At 33.8% G+C, this 26296-nt stretch overlaps 1 protein-coding gene across 1 annotated transcript in view; it reads left to right on the forward strand.

The window, feature by feature from the left end:
- LMF1 (lipase maturation factor 1) overlaps positions 1–26296 on the forward strand; it is a 745091-nt gene that overhangs the window by 336789 nt on the left and 382006 nt on the right. The window contains exon 5 of the mRNA XM_074279711.1: positions 22291–22356. Within this exon, the coding sequence (XP_074135812.1) occupies positions 22291–22356 (66 nt within the window). The remainder of the gene's footprint in view (positions 1–22290; positions 22357–26296) is intronic.

Below are 26296 nucleotides of genomic sequence, written 5' to 3' on the forward strand. Positions count from 1 at the left end.
TAAAGTGGCATAATTCGTCCCTATCTGAATGAATCATTCAAGATGGTTTTTGCTGGTCAGGCTTTGAAAATTTTTAGGAGGGTCTCTCTCCTGTCTTGGATCCATACTCTATAAAGATAGCAGAACTCAAGAAGATACCTGACACCTAATATCCTTAATACATGTTCATTGATTTACCACTTTGTTATTAAGTTTAGATCAATAAATAACTGCTTCTTACCACTTGGGGAAAATGTCACCAACTATCATAGTCTTCCTTCTATTTTTTTCTTGACTCCTAAAAATATTTTATTGATATATTTTATTATTATATTATCTTCATTTTGCAGTATATGTCTTCTTCACTGCATCCCAAAGAACTATTCCCATAACAAAAATATTCTATTTTTACAAAATAGAAAAAGATAGTTAAATAAAGCAAATCAACATATCAAAAAAATCTGATGATCTGTCCTGAAAGAGTTTTCTTCTACCTCTTCTTTGGGGCCAGGCTTACCCATTACAATTTCTCATCATTTAGTTTCAATTGTTCTGTTCTTGTTTTTCCAAATACCTTAGTCCTGGTGTCTATTTTTTCTACTGAATCTGTGTATTTCACTTTGTATCAGCTTTTTCCATTATTCTCTTCTTTTCTTCTGACTTTTAATCTGAAAGGTAGAACATCATTTTTTAGTGTGAATAGAACTTTTTCCCAGTCATGTTCTAGTTCATTTCTGTAGAGGAAGAGTTTTGCCCAGATGTTTCCAGAGCAGTTAGTTGGCACAGTGGATTGAATACTGGGACTTGGAATTTAAAAAAAAAGACTTTAGAGTTCAAATCCAGTCTCAGATATTTCTTAGCTGGCTGACTTTGGGCACAGTAATTAGCCCAAGTTTCCTCAACTGTAAAATGGGAATAATAATAGCATCCATACCTCAAATAATTGTTGTGGATATCAGATGAAATAATAATAATTATAAAGCATTTAATAAAATATTTGACAAAAACTGCTGGGAAAACGGAAATTAGTATGGCAGAAACTAGGCATGGACCCACATTTAACACCACATACTAAGATACGATCAAAATGGGTCCAAGATTTAGGCATAAAGAACGAAATCATAAATAAATTGGAGGAACATGGGATGGTTTACCTCTCAGACTTGTGGAGGAGGAAGGAGTTTGTGTCCAAGGGAGAACTAGAGACCATTATTGATCACAAAATAGAACATTTTGATTACACCAAATTAAAAAGTTTCTGCACAAACAAAACTAATGCAAACAAGATTAGAAGGGAAGTAACAAATTGGGAAAAAATTTTTATAGTTAAAGGTTCTGATAAAGGCCTCATCTCCAAAATATACAGAGAATTGACTTTAATTTATAAGAAATCAAGCCATTCTCCAATTGATAAATGGTCAAAGGATATGAACAGACAATTTTCAGATGATGAAATTAAAACTATTTCCACTCATATGAAAGAGTGTTCCAAATCACTATTGATCAGAGAAATGCAAATTAAGACAACTCTGAGGTATCATTACACACCTGTCAGATTGGCTAAGATGACAGGAACAAATAACGATGAATGTTGGAGGGGCTGTGGGAAAACTGGGACACTGATGCATTGTTGGTGGAGTTGTGAAAGAATCCAACCATTCTGGAGAGCAATCTGGAATTATGCCCAAAAAGTTATCAAAATGTGCATACCCTTTGACCCAGCCATACTACTACTGGGCTTATACCCCAAGGAACTACTAGAGAAGGGAAAGGGTCCTGTATGTGCCAAAATGTTTGTGGCAGCCCTTTTCATAGTGGCTAGAAGCTGGAAGATGAATGGATGTCCATCAATAGGAGAATGGTTGGGTAAACTATGGTATATGAATGTTATGGAATATTATTGTTCTATAAGAAATGACCAACAGGAGAAATACAGAGAGGCTTGGAGAGACTTACATCAACTGATGCTGAGTGAAACGAGCAGAACCAGAAGATCATTATACACTTCAACAATGATACTGTACAAGGATGTATGCTGATGGAAGTGGATTTCTTCAACATAGAGAAGAGCTAATCCAATTCCAATTGATTAATGATGGACAGAACCAGCTACATCCAGAAAAGGAACACTGGGAAATGAATGTAAACTGTTATTTTTACCTTCTGAATCCAATTCTTCCTGTGCAACAAAAAATTCGGTTCTACACACATATATTATATCTAAATTATACTGTAATATATTTAACATATATAAGACTGCTTGCCATCTGGGGGAGGGGGTTGGGGGAGGAAGGGAAAAAATCTGAATAGAAGTAAGTGCAAGGGATAATGTTGTAAAAAATTACCCATGCATATGTACTGTCAAAAAATGTTATAATTATAAAATAAAATAAAAAATTAAAAAAAAAAAAGAAAAAAGTACAAAAAATTATGCTTCAAAAAAAAAAAATAAAATAAAATAAAATACCTGGCACATAGTTAAATGCTATATAACTATTAGCTATGATGATTATCATCTTGTCGGATTGAAACCAACTTACACTTTGTTCCATAAAACCCAAACATAGTATATTCTTTATAGGTCATAGGAAAACTGTTTTTTTTCCTTCCTACTAGTATGAAGTATATAATATGTAGTCCTTTTGCCTTTTTTCCTAGTTCTTTTGACCAGTGACTGTGCTAGACTGTCAACTGGCAAATAGGAGAATTGAGAGGCAAATAAAAAAGAATCACCTACCTCATTTTGCCTTGCATTTTGTGATGCACTCCTGATATCTGCTCTGAACACTAGGCATTTTGGTCTTACTTGATGAGCCATGGGGTATCATAGATTTAGTTTGCTTATCAAATAGAAGCAAATAAAACACAAAATAGAAATAAAACAAAAGCCAATTATCTGATGAGACCTACACACCTTGGATTCTGGGACTCTTCCCGAATTTACCCAACAATATTAGGAAATAAGTTTATCAAAAGCAAAATTCCTGGGTAAGCTTTCTTTCTAAATGTAATATATATATATTTAAATTCAATCATTATTTTTATTATAGCTTTTTATTTACAAGATATATGCATAGATAATTTTTCAGGATTTACAATTGCAAAACCTTTGGTTATAACTTTTCCCCTCCTTTCCCCCATCCCTTTCCCCAGATGGCAGGTTGACCAAAACATGTTAAATATGTTAAAGTATAAGTTAAATACAATATGTGTATACTTGTCCAAACAGTTATTTTGCTGTACAAAAAGAATCGGACTTTGAAATAGTGTGCAATTAGCCTGTGAAGGAAATCAAAAACGCAGGTGAACAAAAATAGAGGGATTGGGAATTCTATGTAGTGGTTCATATTCATCTCCCAGAGTTCTCCCGCTGGGTGTGGCTGGTTCAGTTCATTACTGCTCTATTGGAACTTATTTGGTTCATCTCATTGTTGAAGATGTCCACGTCCATCAGAATTGATCATCATACAGTATTGTTGTTGAAGTGTATAATAATATCCTGTTCATTTCACTCAGCATCAGTTCATGTAAGTCTCTCCAGACCTTTCTGAAATCATCCTGCTGATCATTTCTTACAGAACAATAAAAATTCAATCATTTTTTATGGAAATTGTTCTAAAAATGGTTGTTGTGCCTCTTTACTTTTTTAATCAAGTTTGAGCCTGAGTCAACTGAAAAAAAATTAAATGATCATAGCTATTTCTTATGGTACTTCACTGTGACAAGTATTTCTCCTCAGCAGCTATTGAGATATGGGCTCTTTGTTCCTATTCCAAATGATGGCCTATGCTCTTTCCCCATTCTATGCCTACAATTAATTATGTTCTTTTTCTTTGCATTTGTGCTTTACTGTTTCCTTTGATCTCAGAGTTTTAGTTCCTGTAATGGGTTGTCAATCCTCTTTAGAATGGAAAATCAGATATGAAAGCCTTCTAGGTACTAAGCATATAAAGCTGAAATAAGTCATAGTCCCTTCCTACAAGGTGCTGCAATCTATGATTTTTTTTCTATAATAACTAAATAGGAATAACTAAATAGGACAAACTCTCTTTCCCTATTATAACTAAAAGAAGGCCAAAGTAGGGAGAGGAAGGTTACTAGGCAGTTAGCTACTTTGCCAAAGAATGGACTATAAAATGCTTGAAGAAGGTAGGAATTATTTAGTATTTCATTTTTGTTACCCCAACATTTAATACAATTTCAACTGGTCACTTTCTTTTCTGGGTTTAAATTTCTCCTTCTATAAAATAAGGGAATTGAATTAATTCTGAAAGACCTTTTTTGACTCAGACATTCTGTACTTTCATATCATGCAAAATGTTGATTGTATATACAGTGTGTCCCAAAAGTCTTAATGCAGTTTACTAAATGCTACTGAATAGCATTTTATTATATTTATTAGCAGGTTGATTTTTTTTTTATTTTTTTTATTCATTTTTCCAAATTATCCCCTCCCTCCCTCCACTCCTTCCCCCCAATGGCAGGTAATCCCATACATTTTACATCTGTTACAATATAACCTAGACACAATATATGTGTGTAAATACCTTTTTCTTGTTGCACATTAATTATTAGCTTCCGAAGGTATAAGTAACCTGGGTAGATAGACAGTAGTGCTAACAATTTACATTTGCTTCCCAGTGTTCCTTCTCTGGGTATAGTTATTTCTGTCCATCATTGATCAACTGGAAGTGAGTTGGATCTTCTTTATGTTGAAGATTTCCCCTTCCATCAGAATACATCCTCATACAGTATTGTTGTTGAAGTGTATAGTGATCTTCTGGTTCTGCTCATTTCACTCAGCATCAGTTGATATAAGTCTCTCCAAGCCTCTCTGTATTCCTCCTGCTGGTCATTTCTTACAGAACAATAATATTCCATAACCTTCATATACCACAATTTACCCAACCATTCTCCAATTGATGGACATCCATTCAACTTCCAGTTTCTAGCCACTACAAAAAGAGCTGCCTCAGACATTTTGGCACATACAGGTCCCTTTCCACTCTTTAGTATTTCTTTGGGATATAATCCCAATAACAGCAATGCTGGGTCAAAGGGTATGCACAGTTTGACAACTTTTTGGGCATAGTTCCAAATTAGCAGGTTGATTTTTATTTTTAATAAGTACTAGTTTTTACAAATACTTTGGTTTTAACTCTTTCCCCAGTCTCATTCCTAAAGGTATTATAAAGCTAACTGTTGTGAATGAATACATCAGCATAGAAATATACATCAACATCTATCCTTTTGGGATTATTCTGGGAAGAGAAACCCTCTATGTTTTATTGTGATTCTTTTAAAAAGGCCATGATTGGGATAGGTAGGGGGTAGCAATCCCTAGAAGTTTTTCTGAGATAAACTGCTTTTTTGACCAATTTAATTCAATAGCATTGGAGATCCAAAGGTTTTCCTCCCCTTCATAGAATTATAATATGTTTTCTCTTTTGTGTCCTGAAAGGATAGAATTGAATTCAGTTGATAAAAATCAAAATTTTCAGCTAATCATTTGCAAGATCCAAAACTATTTACTTAATAGCTGGCCTTTTTTCTGAGGGAAAAGTTCAGAAAAATTTCCCAGGGTCATAGAAGCTATGGGAACCTAGAAAAATGCTATCAGGTTATTCCAGGTATTTTTGATGTTAAGTGGAGGTTGTAATTTTTGTTGATAGATTTGTTGATAGATAAAGCAAACTCATTATAACCCTCTCTAATGGGAACTAAAAAAGTATATCAATGCTATTCTGCTATCAAACTCTTCATTTTATGACTTTTTTTTTGCTACCATGTCATTAAATACATTAAATTTGGACTTAGAAGGCTATTGACAAGTTTTCTCTAATTATTTCAGAAGTTCTTAACCTAGATCTATGAGCTTGTTTTTAAAAAATATTTTGATCACTCCATTTCAGTGTAATTGATTTCCATATGCCAACAGACAAAAACCTTACTTCACAAACCTATGTATTCTATTTTATGTATTTAAAAACATTATTTTGAGAAGAGACCCATAAGTGTCTATAGACTACTAAAGAGATCCATGACATAGATAAAGTTAATATCTCCTTTAGCTAGTCCAGAAATTTCCAAATGAGCCTTTTAGGTAGGTGAGAATGGCTTGGACAGTATAAGATTTAGAATTGAGGAGGACTTTAGAGATAATCCAAGCCAACCTGGGGAGGAAATCAATATTCAAGAGAGGTTAAAGTAATATGCCAGTAAGCTGAATGTTACTGGTGGTTTTGTCAATTATACCACATAATCATTAGGGAAGATATGAGCAGGAATGCCTCTCGATCAAGGCAATCCACCCTACTCAGAGGCCCTTGCCACTTGCTTGCCCAAGGAACATTTCCTTCCCAACTTCTGTTAATTTTCAGTGCTGCCTCCTGTAGCCCTCTGACTTTCATGGGAATCAGGAGAAGGAAACAAACAAAGCTCATTAGAGAGGCTAGGTTCTATCTTTGGTTATCAGAAACTCATACAATTGAGTCTTATTTTCTTGGGATTTCCTGTGTGTGACTTATATTTCTCCTCACAAGGGGCCAAAAGATGACTCTTTATGAACTGATTGCTGTAAATGTTTGCTGTTGCTTTTTGATACATATGAAAGTGTTTCTCAAAAGTAGAGTAGTATTTTCCCTGAATCTAAATTGGCAAATTGTTATGGATAAATTATTTTCTTGGTCCCTTAAAAATGTTATTGAATGGGGAAAAAAAAAGTAAAACTTAAATGTGATTTTCTTTCCCTGGTGGAAAAAAATGTTGGCGAATTTAATGCATCTTAATTGTGAGGAACAGAGAGCCCTGAAGGTTGCTGTTTTCCAAAGTACAAGCAGGTGTGATTGCATTTTTCCCCAGTTTGCTGCAATTGTGCCCTAAAGGGGCAGTTTAGCAGGGGAGAGGGTATTGGGAACATATTTCAGCTTCAATCCTAATTCAATCCAGGGTAACTGAGAGTTTTATATATTAGCAGCACTGTCATTCATGAGTGTTCAGTGCTTATAGAAGAGTCTTAAGATATAGACAATTGTAAATTAATTTGCATGGAGTCTTGCCTTTCACTCTTTTGACTCAGACTTCTGAACCTCACTGCTTTTTACTTTTTGGACTACTTAGAGAACAGCCAAAATGATCACTTCACTGCTTTCCAGCCATCTGATTAGTATGAATTTAATAATTCTGCTTAGATCTGGATTCAAAGCAAGGTCACGTAGGTGAAAGGTCAATGACTAGTTCATGTAGCCACCTGTTTCTTTCCCCTTAGCTTTGATTTAATTTCTATTCCTGAATACCTTTCCCCTCTGATAGGCACTGCTTTGAGGGTTTCTTTGTCTGGATACAAATAGAACTATTTCTCCTGCATCCCCTTCCTCTCCCTCCCTTTACATTGTGGGGACTTGATGGTTGAGAACCCTGAACATTTCTACTGGGGAAAGAATTTCAGACCTTTCATCCAGTTCAGTTCATTTCTCCATCAGATTTATAGAAAGAAGCATTACTTCTTTACTGAAGATAAAATGTCCTTTGAAAATGATTTTGATTCTAGCCAATAAGAAGAGAAATTATGATTTGGAAAACTAGTTTGAATCAAAAAAGAATAAACAACAGCAACTCTTCTCCCAGTATCTTTTTTCATATTTCCAGTACAATGTAGTTTTAGTCTAGGTGCTTTTATTTATTGGGGGTTAGAGACATGGAGTGTATAAGGAGGGGCTGCTATCTTCTAAGAATGTTGCTTTAGTTAATAGCATTCTTTGGACTGGGGAAAAGTTTTAATTGAGAAATAATTTAAATTATCTTTCTTCCTGAGTGACTTTTTCAGTTTGAATTAGTACAACAAATATGTAAAATTAAGTTCTCATATTCAAATTATTGCTGATACCATAGTCCAGATAAGAATGTTCTATATATTCTGTTCTAGTCTCAGAATACTCTACAAAGGGAAAAAAAAACCACAATGATTCTAATGCCTTTAGATGTGATAGTTAGAACAAAGAAAACATAACACATCAACATTTACCTATCATTTCATTACCTAGCAACTGCAGTTTAGTTAACCAGTAAATGAAAACTGATAAGGAATTTTTAGTGTATCAGACAGTTGATTTATCTAGAATCAATAATAGTCAGACCTGTAAATACCCACCAACTGGTTAAGTCTAACTACAAATAAATAGCACAGGTGTTACAACCTTGGGAATTTTTCATTTGATTCCATTGCCATGGAATCATTTGAATCCATGCTATGTGTGCTTTCTCTGGGCTTATCTTATTTTTCATACAGTTATGTAAAATTATTTTTACTGTTGAATATTTAGATTGTACTAATAGTATCATAGGGACCATGGAAAGCTAAAGGAATGATTTAATGTAATGATTCAAGAGCAAGGATACCTTGCCTGTTATTAGTATTACATATTTCTACAAAAACTGGGCTCTAGATGAAATGAGGTTGCAGAGATCAGTTGATTCTTTAGAGGAGGTGTTTATACACATACAATGAACAGCAATATGATCTCAGGATTATTGCCAGACTCTCATTTGCATCTTGCACTAGTGGTGTTATAATAGAGTTTGGTGGTGATAAAGTTTGATTTTAGTTATAGTGTATTAATAACAGTAGTGATTTGTTTATTTTATTATTTTAGGAGTACTTTTACTTAACAATTTAGTAAAGTAAATAGTATGATTTTTATTATCCTCATTTTACAGATGACAAAGTAAAATTTATTGAAGTTGAGTGATTGGACCATGGCCACAGAACTAGTAAGGCTAAAATCAGAACTTGAACCTAAATCTCTTGTCTGCCATATTACTTCTCATCAGCACCTAATGATGAATTGGATTTAGTTATTAGCTTTGGTAGCTGTTAGTCAGCATCATATGATGAGACTTCTTTTTCCCTATTATTATGCAAAAATACCACACACAAAGGGGAAATCAAGCCACACTCTCTATATAAAATATATAGCATTCTGACTCAAAACCACAAAAGCAAGGAAATTGGGTTAATGTTTAAAGATCTCAGTGGATGAAATCAGCATAGCTGCAGTTATGCCTTTTAAATTATTTTCACTATTACAAGCACAGAAGGGAATCTACATCTTATTTTCTTTCCTCATTCATTAAATTCAGTAGAACTTTTGGCAAAACTAAAAATATTATTGATGAAAAGATTGTTTCACACCTAGTGTAAGTCGATATAATGTATTTTTTCAGTTCCAACAAGTATAATTTTAGTGATCTTTTTCAAAATCTAAGCTATATCATTGTTAGATATACTAAGATCTTAGACAAACCATTAATGTAGTATATGCCTTCATTATGGTAGTGACATGGTTTTGCCTAATCCTGTGTTGTTTTTTTTTGTTTTTTTTTTTTCAGAACAGATTAACAATTTTTGACAGTATATCTGAATTGCTCTGGTCTTATCCACCTAACCTTTGAACAGAATTAGATTGGTTTCACAGAGAGTTAAAAGTTTTTATAGTATTTGCCCCATTCCATTCACCTCATTGTTTGACACCCTCTTTCCTGGCTTCGGAAGGACAAAGCTTATAGTCTCAGATTGGGTGAATGACAGCGACTGTGTTTGGTGAGTTGGCAGTTTAGGAATCAGTATTGGTTCCCAGGCTTTGATCTTTGTTATGGCAGGGTAATGTGCTACAGCTGTGAGGGGTAGGCCAATCCAGGATACACTAACAAGACTTGAAAATTGAAGAGGAATTGTTAGCAGATTGAGAGAAATTGGACAGGAACAACATTCAGGCAGATGGAATGATTCTTAAGAGTTCTTCACTTTTTGAACAGAAGCAATGACTTCCCTCTATAATTTTGTTAAGAATTTCTTCAGTAAGAATATTATTTGATAAATAAGTGGGTGTGACTTCCCGTGTTAACAGAGTCATATGAATAGGTATCTTCATAAGACTACTTTGCAGGTTGTCTGAAAAAGTTCTTATCCTCAAATGGAATATATCAACATGTATTTGTTTTCCATTTAAGTGAGTTGACAATTAATTGATAATTTCAACTTTAAAATAAGTTACTTCAAAAAAAAAATCAAATTTTGGCCCATTTTTAAGTCATCCTTAATCTTCCTCTACCCCAAATAAACTTGTTTTACTTTCCACAAGATTTAGTTGAACCTTCTTTTTTTTTCTTCTTGTATTTATAGTTGGAAATTTGCAGAAGACTCCAGATAATATATAGCATAATATGTATAGTAAACATGACCCAAAAAGCAAAAGTAGATTGACAAACTTCCCCTATGTGTATCTGGAAAAGATATCTGCTTTGGACTTTTTCTGTAGTCTTCATATTTTAATTAAGGTGAAGGTAGCTCATCAAGTAGGCTTTAGCATCAGTATACTTGCCATTTAGTTTATTGTAGTCAATTGAAGGATAGTGAGAAGAGAGCAAGGGAAACATGTTATGTTTACTTGCAATGCAAATAAAGTGGATAAAGTGCCAGGCTTAGAGTCAAGAAGATTTATCTTCCTGAGCTCAAATCTTTCCTTGGACATTGACTAATTTTGTGATGCTGAGCAAGTAACTCAATCTTCTTTACCTCAATTTACTCATCTGTAAAATAAGCTGGAGAAGGAAATGGCAAACCCTTCCAGTATATTTGACAAGATAACCCCAAATGGAGCCAGGAAGAGTTGAACACAACTGAAAAATGATGGAATAACAACAATAACAACAACAAAAAACATGTGTGTGGCAGATAGGCCTCCAGCTGGCTACTAAATGTATGTCTAGATTTATAAATGTATTTCTACAGATTTTGTTAAATGGCCAACAGAACATAGTGGAGAAGGTGCAGGATTTTGAGCCAGAATTTGAACTTATATCTTCTCATTCTGATTCTGTACTCTCTTTCCTAATTCTATGATTGGGCCCGCCTTAGGGAACCCATTTTTTAAAATCTGTAAACTCTCCATAATATTTGTTGTTTGAGAAAAGTACTTCATAAACTGTAAAGCAGTATAAAAGGGTTCCATTGCTTTCTAAAGATCTATGAACCTCATTATTGTGGAAGTTTTTTCCTCTGATATAGATCACAATTTCTCAGAATCAAAGGAGACAATTTCATGGGCTTCTGTGGCCAAAAATTTTTGTTACCTGTTGGCCAACCAACTGATGGTAAATTGTTCTGTACTTAGCTTAATTTGTTCTTATTGTGGGTTCTTATCAAGTTGGTTTAAAAAATGATAAGAAAAGAATTCAGAACCAAATTTGGTTGTCATTTAATTGGCAGTGATTTTCTAGACTTGTATCCTAGTGAGGCCTTGCATCTTGGTATAGGATTTAAGGTGGTATTGATTACTCCTCTTGGTGGCCTAACAGTGGTGTCAAACTCATTGATCTCAGTTGATCTGTAAAACTCCTCAGTGCATATTAAAATGTTATTGGGAAACAATAACAAAAATAAGAATATAATAAGCCAGAAATAATGTTAATTTATGTTTTTCTAATTTAATATACAAGCTTCTGGGATCTGTTTCTATTTGAATTTGATACCTCAGACCTTGGGAACCTAAGAACACTTAGGCATCAAGATGACATGTTGGAAAGATGTTCATTGGAACCTCTAGTTCATTATTACTACTATGGAATACAAATAGTCCTTTTGATATTTCCTACAGTTTCTGATGCTTCTTCTTTTCTTAGATAAAGTCCTCTAGCTGCAGATTTTCCTCAGGGATATCTTGTTTTATTATATTTTATTTACTTTGTTAAATATTTCCCAGTTAGATTTTAACTTAGTTGGAGCCACATGGCCAAGAGTTGGACACCTTTGCTGAAGTGCGTAAGGTCAGAAAGAAGACAGCTCTTGGACTTAGAAAGATGTAGATTTAAATTTTGACTCAAACACATACTGATTATGTGACCATAGGTAGATCACTTAACTTCTCTGTTCTCCCAGGTACGTATCTAATACTCTAAGTTAGAGAAGACTTTAATTTGTAACAGAATTAACACTCTGGGAGCTGTCTGTAGTAATGAAATCACGGATCTATACTCATCATCATCATCATCATCATTATCATCATCACAAGACATACCAGGAAATACAAGCAGAGATTATTTAGGTCAGGTTTCTCATATGACAAATGAAATTTCTCATATGACACCCAGAGGCACTGAGTTATCCTAAACCAGAAAAATAGTAGTCTTAGATTCAAATCCAGTAGTAATTTGAATCTACCTCCTCTGATTTCAGATGTCTTTCCAGTGTATCATACTGTCTTAGTAAGGTGAAAGGTGCCTAGGTGAATAATACAGGCTGCTGCCTTTGCTTTTATATTCTGGTTTGGAAAAAGTACATATAAATTTGCAAAAAAAAAAAAAATATATATATATATATATCAATACAAGATTTAAGTGAGAAGTGAAGATAACATTAAAGAACTTATCTCAGGGTAATACATATCTCAGTGCAGGGCATTCTTGTACTACTGATAGTATTCATATTAATGGAGTCAAATGAACCGGTGCCAGACCAAAATCCCGATCCTTTCTGTACTTGGTGTCTTCTCCCTTTTTAAAAGAATGTGATCTCTTACGTTCTATGTATGACTTACTCATCAGGAAAACATGAATATCCATCATGTCTGTCTCCTAAACAATGGCCTAATTGAGAAAACATTGTATTTTGCTCTCAACAAAATGGGGGAGATCAGACTTCTAGTTTTCACTTTCCATTTGCCAGGGACAAGGAATTATTTTTGGTAATGCTGGTAATAGTACTAGATGGTGGGAAATTGAGATTTCAGTGGAATCAGTAGGCAAATAAATTATTTTAAGACATAAATTTGCTTTTTTTTTTTTTTTTTTTTTTCAAAAACAGTATTATACAATGATTCCCTCTTTTCACCTCCATTACTTCAGGAGATTACTTTTAGGGAAAAGCTGCTTGAAGCATTAACTTGTATTTTTTTTAAACTATAGTTACCATCATAGGGAACTGACAAGGTTTAGATGTAGATTTATTTACATATTTTCTTCATTTACCTGACCTATTTGAATTGAAGGCAAACTCGCTTGCAATAGTTATAAAGTGCCATTGTTTACGAGTCTGGCTTTTTGCATATACTGATAGGAGGAAAGCTATCTGGCATCTTAACTCTTTCACTGAGAAAGTAGAAGAAAATATTAAGATAACTACAATATGATAGATAATATCTCAGTTTTCTGTCCCACTTGAAACATCTCTCCAGTTATAATGTAAGCTTCTCAAAATAGAGATATCTCAGGATAATTCTCACTTAAGCTGGTATATAGGTGTGTGTGTGTGTGTGTGTGTGTGTGTGTGTGTGTGTGTGTGTCTATATTTAATAGTCAAAATTTGGAAGGGGTGGTCTTTTTTAATATAGCTTTTTATTGACAGAACATATGCATGGGTAATTTTTGCAACATTGTCCCTTGCACTCACTTCTGTTCCAACTTTTCCCTTCCCTCCCTCCACCCCCTCCCCTAGATTGCAGGTAGTCTTATACATGTTAAAGTATATTAAAGGGTGGTCTTCTTGCTGGGGAAGACATATGATATATTAATACAATTGAATATTATTATATATAAGAAATGGAAAAATGGACTGTTCAGGAAGAAACTGGGAAGACTGATGCAGATTGAATTGATGCAGATTGAACTGAATAGAAAGAGAATCTATAGAGTGATAACATTATAGATAAGAAAAACTTTAGAAGACTTCAGAACTCTGATCAATACAGTAACAAACCATAATTCCAAAAGAATGGAAATGAAACATGCCATCCACCTCCTGCTTAACTTAACTTAAAAGGCAGAAAGAGATACACATTTTATGACATGACTTGTATGGAGATTTGTTTTGTCCGAATATGCATGTGTGAAAAGAGAGCATTCATTCATTAATTCACTTTATTAATTTTCTCAATAGGGTGAAGGAAGTAATGGGAGAAACAGATTAGCAAAAGACAAATAATAATTCATTGCTATCTCTTCTATATCATCTAATGAGTTAACATAAATTTGGTTCATAAATGGATATTTACTGGAAAGATAAAGCAAGACCCAAAGTATAAAACCTCCCAGACTGAGAGCCCACTTTCTTCTGTCACATCACTTTATGGAGAGAGTAGACTAAAACTTATTGTTGTGACCACCAACATTCTCCCCCACCCCTACCAACTTCAAATCATTTCCACAGTTGTGTAGATTAGGCAATGGCCACAGTCCTTGTCAATGATGATGATGTTAATTTTCCCTGCTCAGAATTCTGCAGCATTTCTCCTTTTCATTCAGAAGCCACCAGGAAGAGAGAGAGATTTTGTCTACCTTTTGTAGGCACATTTATTTCCTGAATCAGCAGCCAATTATCAGCTAGGTTAACTGTACAGGTTCTGAAGTAGAGAAAGGTTGCCTCTAAAATAAATTCCCAAAAGCAAGTTCATCAAACTTCCAAGTATCTTGGTACAAGAGAATATACTACCTTTACTCTAAAGATTGGGATCTCATGGGCCAGTTCTGCCCACTTTTACATCCGTGTATCTCCAGTGCTAGCACAAAATAAGCACTTAATAAATATTTGTTTACTAACTTGCTTTTGTTGACTAGGATATTTTCAAGATAATAGGCATACTGTGAAAAAGTAGAAAGAGGATTAGATATAGAATCAGATGATATGTTTGCAAGTTTTAGATTTGCCATTTCTTATCTATGGGACCTTGGTTAGGCAGATCACTTTTCTGTGATCCTCAGTTTACTCATCTGTACAAGGAGAGGGTTAGGTAGGTTATTTCTAAAATTTTATGATCTTTGAGAGCCTGTGATATATGCTATTCAGTAGCATGTTTATATGGTCATCTGACCTGCCATTTGCTTGTAACAAGACAGAATCTCCTTTAATCCTGGGTACACACAGGAACAACTGCTCCTGGTTTTAACTCTGCCTATTTTAATTGCAGGAACAATCTGTAGATACTGAGACATTGTTTATACAAACATGTGGAAACTTTGTACTGCATAATAATGTTTAATATTATTTTAAGGATTGTAAAACTTGCAATCCCTGTGGTATTTGTGGCTATTGGTTAAATTTTTGTTTATGTAGCATCTAAGAAAAGTAAATAGACTAAATATTTAGTAATTTTATTAACTTTACCTACCTCGCTTTTATATCACATTTTACAAAAACGGAATCAGATTAAAATGTAATTGAGATCTATTTAACAAAGAAAATGAAAATATAATACACCATAGGTAATGTGGTTTTCTATTTGAGTTTGATATTATTGATTTAATATTTTTATTTAAAAATTTTGGATTTCCCTCATTATACTTACAAGTTCTAATTTTCTTCTTTGTCTCTTACCGTGAGGTATGACCATAGGCTTTTAAGATGGCCTTTTTCCTTTCCCAGTATGACAGCCTTTTTGGATGCAGTAACTTTAACACAATCTTTATTTCTTTCTTTCTTTTTTTTTTTTTTTTTAACAGACTGGGTTGTCAGCTGACAGCACATCCTAAGAGATGCTATCAACATATCCTATAATTTTAGCAAAGATTTAAGGTCTGAAAAGCTACTAATGTTTAGAAAATTGAGGCATTGTTTATATATAATGCAATCTGCAATTTTTATATTTGTAGACATAGTTTTTCCTCTTGTTTTACCTGCCAAACTCCCAAATAAAGAAGAAAATAAAATTTTAAAAAAGTGTAGTTCACACCTTAACTTAAAGTCTTGAAATTCAGCCCATGTTAGGAAAAACTGGGTTTTCTGTGATTTGCTTTAATAGACTCACATATATATATATATATATATATATATATATATATATATATATATACAGAGAGAGAGAGAGAGAGAGAGAGAGAGAGAGAGAGAGAGAGAGAGAAGATGATTCCATGATCTTTGACATTGCAGAGAGACAAATTTATGCTTGTAACATTTAAAGCTCCAAAAATAGAATGGGCCTCTTTGAGAAGCAAAGGGTTGCCTCTCATTGGAAGTCTTCCAGAAAAGATTGAATTGTTCTGTTCTGGGTTGGGCTAAATGACTTCTGCAGTTCCTTCTAGCTCTGACATTCTGTAATTCATTGATGTAGACATTCCTCTTCTTACCACATGTAACCCTTTTTTCTGTTCTTCCATATAGACTTCACAGGAAATTCACCCGACAAATGGAATCTTCTACTAGATCTCTTCAAAATGGCCTTCTCACTTCTTGATGCTTCATTTCCTATACCTGCATCTTTATACTGGTTGTGTTCCCTTGAGTCTGGACTGCACTCCCACCTCTCTTCTGCCTCTTGGAATCCTTAATTTCCTCTGAGATTCTGCTCAAATTCTGTCTTTGTCTAGAGATACTTTTCTAGACTCCACAATTGTCAATGCTTCTTCCCCACCCTACCCATTTAAAATGTTTTATCCCTAGCATCTAGCACAATATTGAATGCACAGAAAGCACTCAATAAATGTTTATAACTCTTGATTGTATGGATGCTAGTGGAACATATTAACTAAGCACTATCTTTGTTCTCTGATGTTTTCCTTTATGCCCCTTCTCTTCCATATTTATACATTAGGAAGATGTTGTTGCCTAAGCATGCCTACCATATGTTTCTTAATTGCTCTTTGATGATGCACAGCTTAATTTTTTTTGAAATCATGGCATTCTGTGATCTTATTTACATTTTCTTTTTTATATGTTTAAAATATAGAAATGTCTTTGAAATACATTTTGTGAATGTGTGGTACATTTTCTAATATAGTATGAGACTGATGATAATATCTTGATTTTTTCCTTAAACCTTTGCCATTATAAAATATTCTACCTATATTATTATCTTCTTTGTTCCTCCTATCTAATTTATGATTATGCAAGATTATCCCAGTTTTTCAGGAAAGGAAATTGAAAACTAGAGATTTTTCCCAAGATTGTTCCGGTGTTAAATGTATATTCTGATAGAAAACATAACTTCTGATTAATTTTCCTTCTTTTTCTCCTTTATACTGTCTTTGTAATAAGTTGTTTTCATAGAAGATGATTTTTTTTCTCCAGAAATGATAATGAGCATATTGCCTTAAAAAATACATAATTCTCTCTGGACCTTCCTTTTTTCATTGAATTAGATATTTGACAGTAATATAAGAAAGATAATTTTCACTCCTTGAAAGATGACTTTTTTGTTTTTTTGTTTTCCTTGGAATGAAAGAAAAAGTAGATAATTACTTGTCTTCAGGACAAATTGTACTTATTTATTATTTTGCTAGTCTTAATAAATGCTGCAGGAAATGATAAATATCTTCTTTCTTTCTTGGAAATTAACTAAAACTCTGGTCTGAACTATAGAATTCATAGAGTCCTAAAAATATGATTTATATATATAAAATATGTCAACTATCCTTTGTATTATTTTGTTGTTATTGTTATTAGTCCTGAGATATGTTTAGAACTGATTTCTATGTAGACCACACTTTTGCTATCCCCATCCCTCAATTTAACTTATAATAAGGCATCTTTTTTTTTTTTTTTTTTTTTTTTTGGTGTACATATATACAGCTTTTACTTTTAAAGAAATTTCACTTTAGGCATATTTAAGCATAAGTCCTATATCAAAAGGATACCCTTTATGTGGATTTAATATATAGTATCATACAGCCTTTCATTAAGCTTTCTTTTTTATTTTATTTATTTATTTATTTGTTTATTTATTTTTGGTGAGGTAGTCAGTGTCCCAGGTCACACAGTGTCAAATGTCTGAGGTAGAATTTGAATTCTAATGGTCCTGACTCCAGGCCAGTGTTCTATCTACTGCAACACCTAGTTGCTCTTACATTAAGCTTTTCATGATTTCATTAGCAATGATAAAGAGTTCTTTTTTAAAGTGCTCTTTGTTTTTAAAGCTGTCCCTTAGAATGGAAACTCACACAAAATGTTGTGCAGAAGAACCTCATTCATTTTATAGATGGAAAAATTGACGCTAAGAAAGAGTCAGTGACTTTCAGGGTTACAGAGTTAGTTCATGACAAAATTGAAAGTAAAGTTGGGTTAAAGTTAGGTCCCCTGATTTCTAATTTCTTACTTTTTATATGATATGATGTTTTCTTAGCTGGATTTGCCCTATATTTAATTAATTTATAGAACACATTAAATAAAACAGACCTTTAATAATCATTTGCTAAATTGAATTGACATATAACTAACTCCATCTCTCCTTCTCCTCCCTCCCTCTCTCCTTCTTTTCCTTCAAAAATCCTGTGCGAAAAGAGAGCCAAAATTATGGGCCCCCTTTTACAGATAAGGAAATCATGATCATACAACCAGCAAATTGTCAGATAGGACCAAAACCTAGTTCTCCTGATCTCAACCAGGGCCCCTGCTCTTTCCGCACTACTTTGTCCTGTATCTTAATATAGAAAGTTAGAGTTTAGTCACAAGCATTCCTAATAAGTGCAATTTATCAAAATCATTTTTTCTTTGAAAATTGCATGAAACACTATAGTTCAGATAGGAATGGCAGGTGGGGAAATGTATTATAATTGTATACAGAGCAAAGGGTCTGGCTTGGTCTTTTGACTAGTGGAGCTTTCTTCAGTTTGATGACTGTGATTCTAATCAGAGCCCTTTTAAGCATACTTCAAAGCCCAGCATAGGACCCAGCACATACCTTCAGGCTGCCATTGCTTGATTACACATCTCTCTGTTAGCAGCCTCATCTTTGGCCAGGTGTCTTTCCTGCTGTGGACGACTGATTCCTTTTTTCCTCTTCATTGCTTAGACAAAGAAATGTAATACTGATAGAACTACCATCCAGAGAGGAAACCCACTGGTTTGGAAATCTCATTCTCTTGATCCTTGAAAAACACAAATGCCAGTCAACTCTGCTTCTGTTAATTTCAAGCCAATGATAGAATGTGGTAATTAGTACCTTTTTAAAATTTAAAAGCACTCACCACCTATTTTTCTCTTCCTTAAATTGTGTTCTTAAGTTGCACTGCACCCCTCATTTTAATTTTAAGGTGAGTTTTGTGTATATGGGTGAAAAAATCTATCCTAATTTCCTGTGATCGTAAGTTTTAATGTTGAAAGGGACTTTCAAGATCCTATAGCTCAGTTGTATCATTTTACAGATGGATTATATCCTCATAGAGAAACCGAGTTTTGTATATAGAATTGGCTTGCTCAAATTGTAACTCCCACAAAATGAAATTAGAATCTTGATTTTTCTAGCTATGTTTATAGATTTCTATTAGGGATTATTAATATGTAACCTATGAATCTATTTTAGGAATAAAATAATCTTTAAATTCAGGATTTTTCTTTGATTTTATTTCTTCAGAGATTAAATCACAAAAATGGTTTATTAGAACCCTTCTCCTCCCTCCCTTAATGAAAACTTATTTATTTAAGAAAATGTGTTTGTTACCTTTAGGTCATAATTGATTCTAGAAACTGTTAACCCTGAAGATACTATGATGTCCAAAAAGGGCTTGGCTGGATTCCATTATACTTACTACATTTGTCAGAGTGTCTAGTCAGAGAAGCTCTGGCCACTATATAGCAGACACACAGTGCAGCTGGATTTTCAGATCTCAGGCAAAGCTTTTAGTGTCAGCAATAAGAACAGTCACCTTCTGACACTCAAATGGAGCCTTTGAATCTGGAATTTAGCAAAAGAGAATAAAAGTGATCTCAAAGTGTCAGATTTGCACAAAGAATGTCTAATGCATTTGCCAAGAAAATGGGCAGACACAATCACAACCTTACTTGTCTCAGCAGATGATATTGTTTTGAAGACTACTGTCTAGTGTTCACTTGAAGCCTAAATAATCTGGTAAAAGCTGGTGAGAACTCTGAGAGATCAGTTAGTTTCCCCGTCTTATCTTTCCTTTTCACTTAAAATCTTATTAAAGACTCCTAAACGTTTTCTGCTATTGATAAGATATTATTTTTAGCTATACAATAATGTCTATTTTATCCATGTCAGGTTTACTACTTCTAAAGTAAGAATAACAATTCATACTTACTTTTTTTCTTACATTTAATTTCTATTGATGCTTTCTGTTTTGTTTTACATATTTTTATTGTGTCTGCAAATTCAGCACTCAGGGTCCACCATCATTTTCCTGAATACTCTACCTTTTTGTAGCACTTTAAAAACACTTTCCTCCTAACACACCAGTGAGGTGAGTAGTGCAAAGAAAAGTAACCCTCTTTTACACATGAGGTGACTGAGGCTCCAATAAGTTAAGTGGCTTTCCCAGAATGACAAGGTTAATAAATATTAAAACCAGGTTCTAATCTAGTTATGCTTTAGTTCCTTTTCCTCTACCACATCCCATACCTTTTCTTTTTGATGGTAGATTATCTAATTGAGACCTATGAAGCCAGTTCCAATTTTATACCTGAATTTTCTCTCCAACTATTTGATTAAAGGGGGATGAGCAAGGACAGAGAGGTATGTGAAAAATCAGCTCCACTGAAACTGTGGCATATCATTTTTTAGTAAACTTAATTCATAATATTATGACACTAGCAAAAGGCCAAGAGTTAATCTTTTGTTCTATATGTTCAGCAAAAGAATTAGTAGCTGTCTTGTTGGTGCTCATCACAGTCTGCTCTCATTGCTGCAGTGTAATGAAAAGCTCTGTTATCTTTTTAAAAATTCCTTATAATTTACAGAAGCTCAAAGAAATAACAATGATAATGATTATCTCTAAATTTACCAAGTTGAAATATGATATACAAAATTGTGTTTAATTCTAGTAACTCTTAGACTTTTAAATAAATTATGTTTAAAAAGCTGAGCATAGTTATAATGACATTCAACTGAATTTTCAAAAATACACTAACTTAAATAGGATTAGAGGACATTTTCACAAAAGAACAGTATTTATGAAGTAATTTTCTTCATTCCTTCATGTGTTTTTGTCTTCCTTTTGTAAAATGTTACAGCAGTAAGTGTAAAAGGATAAATACAATTGTCATTGTTTTTAAGGAAATTACAATCTAATAGGCACATGCAATAAGTAAGATAGCAAAGGGGAGAGAGTACTGGAATTGGGTTTGTGATCTGAGTCTAAATTTTGGCTTTGTTATTTATTACCTATGTGGATTTGATTGAGTGACCTAATCTACATTCCTCAATTTGTAAAGTAACAAGGTTGAACTAGATGATGGCTCAGTTCATCTCCAGTTTTAGATCCTCAGACTCTCATATGGTGATGATGAATAGATGGATGCTTAAGGAAGTTAATATTGTTTTGGCTCAACTGTTTTGTATTTTAAGAGACCAACTGAAGTCATAATAGTGGGGTGATAGGACCTGGTTAATAATATTTTAAATATGTTCTTATAAGACTACTTTTTCCCCAGGTAGTATTATGTGGGGGAATGCCTATTTCTGGCTATTTTAGTTTCTTGATTCATTTTTCTTGATTTCATATTTCTAGCATGTTTTTTAACATTTCCCTAAAGGTCTTTGTGCTTTCATATAGTTTTATCTTTATACTTTGCTTTTAATATTTAAGAAAAGTCACTGATAGAAAACACATTTCCATTTATAATGACTTGTTGCTGTTTATCCTATCTTGAAGAGGACCATGAAATTAGGAAAGTGATGCTGTGACATGCAAGTAATTTGGATTTAAATGAGGGAATGTTGTGCAAAGCTACCTGCCTCACTTTCCCCTCCAGAGGCATCTGGGCCAATGGCCCAAATATAGATTAGGACGAGATCCTGATGGATAATATCCTTGGACTTGGCTAGGTTTGGAAAGGCATCAAAGTGTAATGAATAGAAGAGAATTGTCTGGAGAGCTAGGAAAACATGGGCTTAAGCCCCACGTCTGACAAAATACTTGACCCTGAATGGATCACTTAATCTCTCCATGTTATGGGCAGCTCTTTAAGAAGACAGGTTGTTATTTAGAGGATCCATAAACATGGATGGGAAAAAATTGTTTTTTTAAAAAGTGCCAAAATAAATTATTTCAAGGTATCTACAGACTTAACCAACTAAGATTAAGAAATCCTATTCTAAGTTTAAAAGTTGCAGAGAAAGTGATGACCTTCAGTGGTAAAGGAAGTTTCCCACCTGGAATTCTTTGTGTGATGAAATCGCAAGTCTGAGCCATATCTTCTTTGGTTAGGTTTATTTTAAAGCTGTAGAGATATTTTTTTCCTTTTCTTGTGTTTACTTTGTTTGGGAGAAGGGAGAAGAGTCATCGATATGAATATGTCTTTTTCTGTTACTAATACCTATTATTTTTTAGTCAGATAGTGGTGATATTAAATATTTGCTCTTAATTTTTCAGGGCCTGATTAAAGTAAGAGGAGATCGATGCTGGAGAGAACTAACCTGTATGGACTATCACTATGAGGTAAATTCATTACAACAGATTTACTCATTTGTTTGAAATATTGCTAAAATCTAGTTTTCAGGATCTTGCCCAAAAGATTATTTTTTTTGGTATATGATGTATTGACTTTTTACCTATAATATACACTTCCAGTAGAAAGAATTTGGAAACTTTTTCCCTTTTCCTGGGGCTTCATTTGTAATTTCTAGAATTACTTTATCTGGAGTAAGCAAGGTAGTCAAAGCAAACAAAACCAAAGAATATTCACATTTGTGGCCTTACTAGCAACTCTCTTAAAAGGATGATGGATTTCAGGAAAAGGTGAAACTTAGGAGGTTATTGTTGCCCAGTTTGTTTTTTTCATTTTTCACTTTTTTATTTTATGATCCCCCCCACTTGGGGGTTTCTGGGCAAAGATACTAGAATAGTTTGCCATTTCCTTCCCCATCACCTTACACAGATCAGGAAACTAAGGCAAACAGGTTAAGTGATGCATTTGCTCAAGGATCTGTACTTGGACTGAAGATGTTTAACATTTCTATTAGTTACCTATTAAAAGTACAGATGGTAAGCTTTAATTAGTTTACAAGCATTTTTTCCTTGGTTTTCACCAATAAGCTGTAGACACACCCTCATTCAATATTGTTGCTAGAAACATAGTAGATGAAAATTGAGTAGTCAAAGCAACATGGGGGAAGGAAGAGTTGGTTCCAGAGGAATGAAGTTACAGATAAATAGGAAATTGACCAAATCATGTGTCAGAAGTTTTTGGCAAAACATTTTTCTGTTTTCTATGAATTTTTGTGAAATCATTATGGAGCAACATTGAGTAAGGCACTCTAAAGTGAGATGTATCTGAGACTTTTTTTCTTTTATATAGAATTTTGGATAGCCTTTATCTACAAAGAGAAAGGGGCTGGAAAGATAACTTTTAAATGCCAGGTGTCACAGGGAGATTTGTTCTCAGACAGTTTCGGATATTTCTGTGACACTTATGAATTCCACATCATAAGGAATATTATAAAGCTTGTTATGTTATGAGGTCAGTGATTTGCCTTCTGAACTTTTAGGATTCTACAAAGAGAACCGAAGGTAATGAAATTATAATTCCACATGTTCAGCAAAAGATGAAAACCATTTTTTTGCTTTTGGTTCTAAGGTGTGATTTCAGGATAATTTTCAGTAGTTTTTCTTAATTTGATTTGTCTTCCAAAGAACTTTACTTTTCGTTCTAAGGAGAAATGGATAAAAAGTTTTAAAATATTATTAAAAAAAAGAAACTTGAATATCAAACTACTTTTGAAAAAAATCCAACCATTTTTTGATAGTAAAATGTAATCAGAAACAGATGAGTTAAATCTCCCTTAACAAAACACAAATATGAAAAGGGAAAGGGTGACACCATACATCTTTGGGGTTGGGTTAAATCTAAACCATTGGCAAACAATTTAACAAATCCTTCAAACCTCCTCTTTTATTTCTGATCATTTCACCCTTTGCAAAAAAAATAATATATATATGTATATATGAGATAGGAGGAGTAAGATGAATCAAAAAAAGAGTAATCAGAGTGGTTATCAAAAAATGACAAAGTCCAGACCTTTGGTTGCAATCAGTAACCCCCAAATTGATCACTCACATGCATTTGAGTTTTTTTAAGGATTGTTTATTTCCCAGTCTATATCACTGTGTTTGTGTATGGTGCAGATTATGATAATTAAAAAGGCATCATGTGAAAATGAGTAAAAACATTACATTTTAAAATAGTTATTAAATAATAGTTATTATCATTCAATCAATCAATTAATTAATATTATTAAAATACCCAGGGGAATAGAATTGCTAAACTTTAAAGAGGCAAATCAGTGATAGCTCTAGCACAGGAATATCTCTTCCCCTCCCTGGACAATCTCACTATCCAGCAAAGAAAACAGAAGAGACATCTCATAGCAGCCAAAACAAATTTGTAAAGCATTGTATAGTTTATGTGATATTCATGTACATATACATGCATCCATATCTATATCTACCTATCTGTATGTGTGTGTGTGTGTATATATTTTTTTTCTTTTGGTATTCTTTGTATCCCTTGGCATAATGTATGGCAAAGTAGTAGATGCTTAATAAACACTTATTGACAGACAAGATGATTTTGGGAAGTAAGCAGTTTAAAACATCATTATTCTATTTTTATAATAAGGAAAAGTATATGCCCTCAAGATTATATAGCTAAAACATGACAGAGTCTGGACTAAAACCTCTCCTTGTCCCCACTAAAAACTCCTTGTCCCATTCTCTCTCTGCGTGCTTTAAAGTGTAGATTTAAAGACTTTCTCTTAGAGCCTATTTACTCTTCGTTTGTCACTATTCTAACAAACTTGCCCATCTGGTTTCCTTTCCAACAGCATATTAGAAACAATAGTTTGACATGGGGAGGGAGTACAAAAAAAGAGGGAAGGCTGTCAAACCAGACACAATGACAGCATTGAGAAGTGATACCTGACACCCTGACAGTGAAGGAGACGAGAACAGGAGAAGCACCTTATTAATAACCATAGTAGTCTGAGCACAGAAGCAAACAGTCATATATCCCTCTGTAGGTGCTGAGTGTAACAGATTAAAGTTTTTTTCAATAATGATGTCCTTCATCTAAAAAATCAAATTGTTTGCAACCTTCTGTATGATAGGATAGGAATTTAAATTATATCTTGAAAAGCTTTCCAGATAGATTCATGTGGAAGATTTACTTAGGGAAAATGCTTCATTCTTTCATAGTGTTAGAGAATTAAGACGTTTTTGTACAATTAAAAGTTATGAGAAAAAGATAATGGTTGGTTACTCAGTAGTTAGTGCAGCCATCACTATCTTTATTCATATAGTTTACATTCCTCAACCTATTGCTCAAGAAAAGGAAGCCATAAATAGGAATTCTGGCACTTGGGATAAAGTCTGTTGGAATGAGGCACTCAGGTACTTCCAGTACATTGCTTAGGTAGACTAGAGATAGAGTTTATGAGATCTGAAGAAGTTGGGGAATTCCCACATTGAAGAGATAGAGAAGCCTGACCCAAATTCTGAACTTATTGAAAAGAAGGAAAAGTGAACTAAGATTCATATATAACAGTAAAAAGATCTGAGCCAAATGGAGTGAACTTTAAAGGAATTGGGGAACAGGAAGCATGGCAGCCCTTGCTTCTTTCTGGGTCTGTGTATATAACAGGAAAGGAGGTAATCTACCCGGGAGAGAAAAATTATTGCTTCTTCAGAGAAAAAAACTAGTTTTCATTAAGCACCAGAAAATGGAAGGAATCTGAGAGGAAAAGACAGTAGAGGTCCTCTGATCCAAACACTTCCTCTTACAGATAAAGGAAATTGAGACTCAGAAAGATGAAACAATTTGTAGAAAGTTAAAAGAAATAGTAGGATTCTTGCCCCTCCTCTTAATTATGTCCAGTAACTAAGTTAGTTTCAATTTTAAGCAACTACAGAATTTTGCCCAAACTTGCCTTATTATGTCTTGTCGTTGCTGTTTAGTTGATTAATGTCTATTCCATATTTTTTTTAAGCAAAGGTATTGGGATGGTTTGCCATTTTCTTTTCCAGCTAATTTTACTGATGAGGAAACTGAGGGAAACAGACTTATGTGACTTGCTCAACATCAAACAGCTGACTAAGTTTCTAAGTCCATATTTGAATTCAGGGCCACCTCACACCAGGCTTAATGCACTGCCTACTTAGCTGACTTATCTCCTATTGTTCCGTTTTAACGAAACGGAGGATAATCAGGTAGAACCTAAGAGGAAAAATGAAAAGCATCATCCACCTTTAGGTTGCATCCAGAAGTATCCCCACCTAGTCTGTCTTTTGGGAAAAGACTCCCATAAGCCCCAATCACTTATTTTGGTTTCGTTTCCATGCTAAAGTGTCTATGTGTGCTTCCCGGTTCTTCCCTTTGAAGGTT

The sequence above is a fragment of the Sminthopsis crassicaudata genome, chromosome 1 (assembly GCF_048593235.1).
Source record: "Sminthopsis crassicaudata isolate SCR6 chromosome 1, ASM4859323v1, whole genome shotgun sequence".
NCBI classification, from domain to species: Eukaryota; Metazoa; Chordata; class Mammalia; order Dasyuromorphia; family Dasyuridae; genus Sminthopsis; species Sminthopsis crassicaudata.